The sequence below is a fragment of the Galeopterus variegatus genome, unplaced genomic scaffold (genome assembly GCF_000696425.1).
Source record: "Galeopterus variegatus unplaced genomic scaffold, G_variegatus-3.0.2 Scaffold2895, whole genome shotgun sequence".
NCBI lineage: Eukaryota > Metazoa > Chordata > Mammalia > Dermoptera > Cynocephalidae > Galeopterus > Galeopterus variegatus.
This window is the reverse complement of record NW_007729006.1, coordinates 240,904-249,116: the sequence shown is the minus strand read 5'-3', so window position 1 is coordinate 249,116 and position 8,213 is coordinate 240,904. Positions and strand designations below refer to the sequence as shown.

General features: G+C 51.4%; 1 protein-coding gene across 1 annotated transcript in view; it reads right to left on the bottom strand.

The window, feature by feature from the left end:
• Positions 1-1,179: 1,179 nt before the first annotated feature.
• Positions 1,180-8,213, bottom strand: part of CDCP2 (CUB domain containing protein 2) — a 19,307-nt gene continuing 12,273 nt past the window's right edge. Inside the window, exons 5-7 of the mRNA XM_008583360.1 lie at positions 7,790-8,143; positions 4,657-4,835; positions 1,180-1,506 (exon numbers count right to left, since the gene is read on the bottom strand). Coding sequence (XP_008581582.1) covers positions 1,180-1,506; positions 4,657-4,835; positions 7,790-8,143 — 860 coding nt within the window. The remainder of the gene's footprint in view (positions 1,507-4,656; positions 4,836-7,789; positions 8,144-8,213) is intronic.

Here is an 8,213-nt window from a genome sequence, read left to right as displayed (position 1 = left end):
GAAAGATTCACTTGAGTGATCATTATGCAAATATAAAGGTGAGCAGGGGAAAGTGGTGTATTATAAATGCATTTTTTGTTTATTTTTCATTAATGAGGTTGCTCCACTTCTTGGTATCAAGTAGAGCTCTGGAGAAGGGTGAATCACATAATAATGTATGTAATAAACAGAGGTCTTTTCACAGGGAAGGGTTGGGAACCCAACTCATACTCCCTGTTATATGAACTTAGAAAAATGTGGGTGGGCTGGAGTAGCTGAGTAGACTGGAGTAACTCTGAGTTAAGTCCAAAGGCAGTGGAAGGTACAGAGGGTACCAAAGAGAACTCCTCTGGAGGGCAAGGACAGGCTGGTGATCTGAGCTCAGCATCAGGGCAGAGACACACAGGACTTCAATCACCTTTTCAGTCAAGGATCACAAGACATTTAATGAAAAACTCTAACATGAAAGAGAGGTACTAGTCCTCAGCCTCCAGCCTTTCTACTGAGCACAGTGTGGGGCCTACCTGTGGTTTATATAGGGATCTGACCCAGTAGGGCATCACCTCGGTGGACAAGCGTCCACCAGGATGAGCAGGACCAGTCTTCAACAGCGACATCATGTGGCAGGGGCTGAAATGGCAGCACTAGATAGAGTTTCAGCTTCCTTCCTCTGTTCCTGGAGTTTGGAAGCAGAGCTGGCCTGCTTTAGATGAAGTCCTCGGGGTTCCTGGGTCAAAAGGAGGGTGGAGGCCCATGGATAGATACTGGGTTTACTGCTAATGAGGGCCTGGGGTGAGCAATTAATTGGGAAGATAAGAGATGCCCTTATTTGTATCCTGAGTTGGTGAAGAACTTGTACGAATTATGGAATGAGTCAGTTTTATCCACACTCTGCTACCAGTGACCACAACTATCCAAACTGACAAGTAACACACATGGGAGAGTTCTTTTCTATAGCAGAATATCTTTAAAATTGATAACAACAATTGCATACACATACATGGCATGCTACAGTTTATAAAGCTCATCCTTTCTTGCTCTTCTCTGAGCCTTATACCAGTCTTGTGAGACAGCAGGGCAGAGTGGTCATCCCTAGGAAACTGAGGCTCAGAGAGGAACATGACTTGCCCATGGTCACCTTGTGTGGGTCCCCAAGCTGCCTCCCAGAGATGCCAGATGCCAGGTCCCTCTCCTGCCTGCTCACAGCAGCATCAGGACAATGATGGCAATGACCATGAGGACTCCAGCCAGGATGCAAAGGCCCAGGAAGACAATGTCACTGGTGTCCTGGGCCACCATGGTCACTGGGCCCTCCAGTGCCTCTGCCTCATCCCTGAGTGGCACTTCCTGAAGGTGCTCAGCGGTGGCCGCATAGGGCCCAAGCCAGTTGGAACCGGACAGCAGGTGGACAGAAGCCTCCTTGCGCCGTGGCTCGCAGCGGACCTCATACTCATGGATGTCCTCCTGCCCAGCAGCTGAGAAGTCGATGTACAGCACGCTGGCAATCACCGAAGTGTTGTTTCTTCTCTGCGGGGTCATGGGGCACTGGCTCACACCTGAAGGAGCTTGGGCTGACCCTGTTCCCCTAGATATTTGTGGGGGTCTCAATCCCAAGGGGGTAGGGCCCCAGGAGCCTGGGTTCCACTCCTAGATTGGCCACTGACTCTCTTCCCACACAGAGCCTCAGTATTCCCATCTGTAAAGGGGGCACTATGAGACTGGGCTGCCTGGAAGGACAATATCAGATTTGATGGACCAATGTTTGCTCTGGTTTCAAGGAGTTGGGATCAATGAAAACTAGTAACAATAATAACAGCTAATATTTGGGGATATTTACCATATTCCAGGCTCTATATTTTAACTGGGCTGCCTGGAAGGACAATATCAGATTTGATGGACCAATGTTTGCTCTGGTTTCAAGGAGTTGGGATCAATGAAAGCTAGTAACAATAATAACAGCTAATATTTGGGGATATTTACCATATTCCAGGCTCTATATTTTAAGTGTGTTATCTCATTTAATTCTCCCAACAACCCTCTCTTATTAGAACCTTTAATATCCCCATTTTATTAATTTTTTTTCCTATATAAAGATGACCGGTAAGGGGATCTCAACCCTTGGCTTGGTGTTATCAGCACCACACTCTCCCGAGTGAGCCACGGGCCAGCCTGGGCCGGCCCTTTTAATATCCCCATTTTACAGATAAGGAAACTGAGGCCCAAAGGTTGAATCCCTTGTCTGAAGTCACACAGCATACACGTGACAGAGATCATATTCTCACCCAGATCTTCCCAACTCTGGACTCTGCTCTTAGCCATTACACCTCTCTCAAACCAAAGAATACAGAATCAAAGAGACTTTTCAGAGCATCTAGTCCAATCCCCCATCCTTGGCAAATTTGCAGATGTAACTTCTGAAGCCCAGAGGGGCAATAACTTGCCCAGAGCTACGTCCAGAAGCCAATCTCCTGCCTCTCAGTTAAAGTCTTTGTCCCTGGTGTTGTGTGGCCTTCCTTCTGGAATCCATTCTCCCAATTTTGTCTACAGCAGGTGTCTCTGCTGTTGAGTCCCTGGTTACCCCAGAGACACCACCCTAGGGGTGGGAAGAGCCACTGAGGAGTGAGGTGTGGGGGCCTGGCACACTGCCGCCCTCCCCCTCCCCACCACGGGTGAAGGAGGAAGGAGATAAGTTGCCCTGAGATGGTGGGACATTTGGACTAGGGCCTGGGAGGCAGTGTTTTGATGTTCAGCCTGGTGTGGACTGGAGAGGGGGGCTGGTGATGCAGGGCCACCCTCCCCACCCACACCAAATCTGCAGCAGCCAAACTGTCCCCATCCAGTGGGTGGCACTTCTGAGACGGGGCATCTAAAAATCGAAGCTGCCTAAAACAGAATAAGTGGTTGGGCATCAGAGGAAGCTCTCATCACTGGAGACTGGCCGACTCCTCCGGGAAAGGGTTGAAGGTGTCACAAATCAGGAGTTTGGGCTTCCAACTCCGGGGTTCCAAAAGGCTCTGATTGATGTCCCCCAAAGAGCCATCTGCATTTGTGTCCTCAGCCTGTCTGCCTCCCCATCCTCTGAGGAGAGCTTGTGTCCTGGATTTTGGGGATACAGAGTCAGGACACTGGGCAAAAAAAGACAGGATCTAAGAGTGGATGATCCAAAGTTAATCTACATAGTAAAGAAAGGAAGTGGAAATTACATAGGATGGAGGTAGGGGAAGTTGAAGGGGTTTTGATGAATGAGAGACTTGAAAAGGAAAGAAAAGTCTCCACCTGTGCTGTTGGTGGTTATGAAGTCAAGTCGCTAATGTTTTTAAAGAGATGCATGTAAATGTTGGTGTTGCTTCTTTATTGCTTTTGGCCGATTGAGCTGTGCATCTTTGAGAACAAATCTATGCAGAGATTGATTCTCATGGGTCTAGGATTTATAAGGGTTACACTACGAATCTACGAGTCTAAGGTTCTCAGATTTTATGTTTCTAAATATTGACTCCAAGATTCTGTGGTTCTGTGGTTCTGAGTTCTGGTGGTGGTTCTGTGACTGAGACTCAGTGTCTGAGTCCGTGGTTCTAGGATTTCATGATTCCCTGCTTCTGGAATTATTTGTCTCCATCATTCCATGACTCTATGGAATGTGCTTCTGTCCCAAAGAAAATCCCTAGGGGACTCAGGGCATGGAGTAGGGGTGAGGGTGGAATATCTTGGGAGCCAGGACTGACCACTCCCCCCCCCACCTCTCCTCAGGTTGAAAGGACAGTGGCTGCCAGGATCCTGGGGAAGGCAGAGGGGCGGACAGGAGGAGCCAGAGACATACACTTGGCTAATGCTGGGCGGGGGTGGGGGGCATGGTTTGCTGGAAAGCACATGATTTCTGCCAAGCCAGACTGCAAATCCCCCAGATTTCGAGGCTGGGGAGTCTGTCCAACAGAGGTGACTCTTCCTTCCCTTCCCACCACCTTGCTGACCTGTCGCTAAGAGTGCAAATATCCAGGGTGCTTGGGCCACTGCCCAGTGACTCTCTGAGGGCCCCAAGCCTGGGTTCATGGCCTCCAAAATGCAAGGATAGTATAAAAAAATAATTTGTAAGCCTCTCAGCCTTTTGAGGGAGGTAGATCCTGTTACTTGAAAGGCTCTTTTGTTTTGGATCACCAGGTTGGAGTGGGGTGGGTGGGAGGTGAGCAGGATTCTGACAGCTCTGCATATTAGAGGGTTGAGGGCTTGGGGCCCCTGGAGGAGAACGGGGGGGAAACAGCAAAGAACTCCAGCAGCAGCTCGGCCAATAGGGCCTCTTAGGAGCAGTGGCTCTGCATATTAGAGGGTTGAGGGCTTGGGGCCCCTGGAGGGCTCCGAAGGAGAAGGGGGGGAAACAGCAAAGAACTCCAGCAGCAGCTCGGCCAATAGGGCCTCTTAGGAGCAGTGGCCCGAGGAGGCTTTAGGTTGTTGCTGGGATGTGCAGGGGGACCCCTGCTCTGTCTCCACCATTTGAGTTGTTTGCTTCGTCTACACTGAGCAAGTTTATTGAAGTAAATACAGACAAGAAGGGCTGAGCTCTGTATCCGGACTTGTCACCAGAGCCAGGAGGAGAAGCTGAATTCTTGGGAATGGCAGGTGCCTTTCAGCAAGGGTAAGAGCCCCTTCCTCACACCTGCCCTCCCCGTCCCCACAGCCCCCTACCTGAGACTCAGTGCCACAGGTGTCAAAGCGGGCCTGGATCTTGAAATTGCTGCCAACTTCCTGGGCAGAACAGCTTCGGCTGCCCAAGTAGACCTTGGTCCGCTCCAGTGGGGCCAGTGCCTGCGTGGAGATCAGGATCTGGAAGTCCGTGCGGGAGCAGCTCACGTTCATGGGCACCACTGGGAATGGGAAGGAGGGGCGAGAGGCCTTAGAGGCAGGCAGTCTGACCCCCACCTCCCCAACCCACCCCGTTCAAAGGGCGGAGGATGGGGAAACCAAGGCCAAGAGTGGGGAAGGCTCTTATGGAGTCCTACAAGGCTTGGTGTGGGATATTTTACATGGGCTACTACATTTAACTCCATGAGACTGTGAGCTTCCAAGGGCAGGCACCATGTCTGACTCTCTCAGTGTCCTTTGAGCCCAGCTCGGCAGGCCCAGTGAATGCTGAATGAATGATTGAATGAGTGAGTGAATATTCTTAATTTAATAAAAGCTACTATTTGCTAATCACTTTGCCATGTGCCAGGCAATTCAATCATCCATTCAATCATTTAACAAATATTTATTGATGGCCTATTCTGTGCAGGCACAATTCTAAGCACCACTGATACAGAAATGAAAAAAAGACAGCCCCAAATTCCTGCCCTTGTGGAGTTTACATTCTAGTCAGGGAGGGAGCAATAAATATGTAAAATGCTCATAAATGTCAAGAGTGCTCTGAGGGAAAATCATGCAGAGCAGAAAGAGGGCAATCAGAGTGTGCGGGAGGGGAGGGAAAGGACGAGTCCCTTTGAGAAACGGTGGTGGGGAGCCCTACTCCCTGCCTATTTTGACCCCATGGGGTGAACATGACTAAACCTCTTTTACAGACTTGGAAACCGAAGCTCTGAGAGTGAAATTGTTTGCAGTGGCTGAGTTGGGATTTTAACCTTTGGGTCTATAGGATTCCAAAGTTCATGGTCTCTCCACCCTATATGGCAGCCCCCTACACGCCCTCCAGGCCAGGACGGTGTGTGAGTATAACTCTAAGTGTCTGGGTTCGTGTGAGTGTGCGCCTGAGTGTGCACGTGTGTGTGGGAGGGGGCAGTGGTGAGCACAGGGGAGAAGGAAGGGGGTGGCTGGTGGGAGGAAACGGGAAGAGCCGGCAGGCAGAGGCCAGAACTCTCACCCCCTCTCCGGGAAATGCCTCAGACATAATTCAGCCCCTGGTGTCTGGGCAGCCAGGGATTTATGGGCCGCCGTCTCCCACGATGATCTCGGTGGTGCTGAACTGTGTGTCACCCCTGATTGATGCGGTGGCTGCCCTCCCAGTGGGGAGGCTGCCTGCAGCCTGGGCCACATCTGGAGCCTTGCCCAGCACAACTGCCCCTGTCTGACCCTGGCTCCCACAGAGATCTGAGGAGGGAGGGATGTGGCCTGGGTGGGAGTGGGCACTGAAGCCCCTGGAACAGAAGGCAGGATTAGAGCTGCCCCTACCCTCAGTCTCTGGAGGCACCAAAAGAAGGGATTTGTCCTAAATCACACAGAGCTAGGAGAGGACCCAGGCCTGAAAATAAGATCGAGAGAGACAAAAAAAAAAAGACTGTGAAGATCCTTTAGTTAAGTCCTCACTTCAGGTGGTAAAACTGAGACCCGGAGAGAGAAAGAGACATGCCAGCTAGCTGTGGCAGAGCCCTGGTGGAAGCTGGCTCTCTGGAGCTCTTTCCCTCCCACAATACAGAATCAGAAAGGGACTCCACTAACAGAGCAACAGCTCTCCTGCCCCAGGTGGATGGAGCCCACTGAGGCCCAGAGGGGTTGGGTCTGCCCAAGTTCACTTCTCTGCCACTAGCTTGCTGCAGCCCTGCTATTTCCTGCTTCATCACTGGGCCCCTAAGTTCTCTTGCATACGGGGTAAGAAAAGAGGGAAGATCTTTTGAATGCTGACAGGCCTGAGACACGTGAGGGAAAGTTGTTCGTGGAGCCAGGCATTGTGACCTGTATTACCTCATTTAATATTCATGGCTGCCTGTCTAGGGCATTCATCAATATCAACCCATTTTACAGATGAGCCCACTTGGATGGTCAGTAAATGACAACACTTGGATATGGCCTTAGTCTGTCTGAGCTCAGCCCTGGGCTCCCCTCACAAATGTCCTGCTCAGACGTGCAAGAAGAAGGCAGAAGAGTGAGTTCTACTTCTGGCTGTAGAAGTGCGACTGCAGTGAAGTCCTTTCTCCTCTTAGCACCTCCATTTCTGTACCTGCATGATGAGGAGCTTTGTCTGGCCAGACAGAGGGCACGATGCGTCCGCAGTGCAGGAATTTCTGGGCCTATAGCCCAGGGAAGCATGGTGGGAGGTGGGAGAGACGGTGAATACTCCTGGCTGATATATCTAACCAACACTATGGAAACTGGAGAAGCCAAAACCCAGGTTCCCCAGCCCCCTCTGCAGTGAGTCACGGCCATCTGACCAAGTTCAAACCAATGAGACAGAAGAAAATGAGGGCTTCTGGAAACGCTTTTGCTTTCCTGATAAAAGGACATTTGTGGCCGGCACCTTCCCTGCCCCCTTCCAGCCTTGAACATGGACTTGATGCCTGGAGTTGTGGCAGCCGTCTTGCAACCATGAGGCTCAGAGAATCCCAGCCATACCATTTGGAATAACATAGAACCCCTGAACCAATACAGCAGCTGCCTGGCTGCAGGCTTCTTGTTGTGGGAGGAAAAACAGCACCGTCTATCCAGTCAGTGTTTCTGATGACACAGGCAGGGCTGCTAGGCATTTCCATGGTTCTACCAATTGCTTTCCATGAACAATATTACCATATTTTGTGTATTATCCCTGATACAGGGGGTCAACCACAGTACAAGAGATGCCAGGGGCCCACAAGGAAGGAATCAGATGGGGAAGACTTAGGAATCATGAAGTTAGAAGCTGAAAAAGGAGGGCTTTTTAAGCAAGGGCCATGCTGGTATGGTCTCAAAGGTCCCAGGAGTTGGCAGTGGTAGAGCCAACCAAGAAGGGGCTGGAGAAGACCATTCATGGGGATCAGGACAAGTTGGGGGGATGGAGGAAGGAGGCTACAAAGACCTAGGCTGCAAAGTCTCAGCTCCCCACACCGGTGCTCCCCTACTCTCAACCCCAGCTGACCTCCGATGTAGGCCACAGAGAAGCCCCTGTGGGTGGTGCTGCGGTCTGTGTGTAGCAGCAGCAGGAGCTGGTTGTGGCTCGAGGTGATGGGTGGTGGCAGGTGGTGGCCGCACCAATTCCCCAGCAGGGGTGCCTCCTCACTGGCCCCATCAAAGGCCGCCAGATGGTCGAAGTCACAGGTCCTAGTTAGGCTGTTGGGCTCCTCCAGTTCCAGGTCCAGGAAGAACACCTTGACCCTGTAGCCAGGAGGTAGGCGGATGGTCCAGTGGCACCGGATGTTGTTGGGGTAGGAGCTGGGGTACTGTGGGCTGGAGAAATTGCCCCGTACAGCCATGTACACCTCCTGGCATTCTCCTGGTTGGGGGAGAGTGGGAAGGAAGGAGCAGTGGTGAGGAGGGTGGAGAAGACCCCCCCCCCCGGCCGC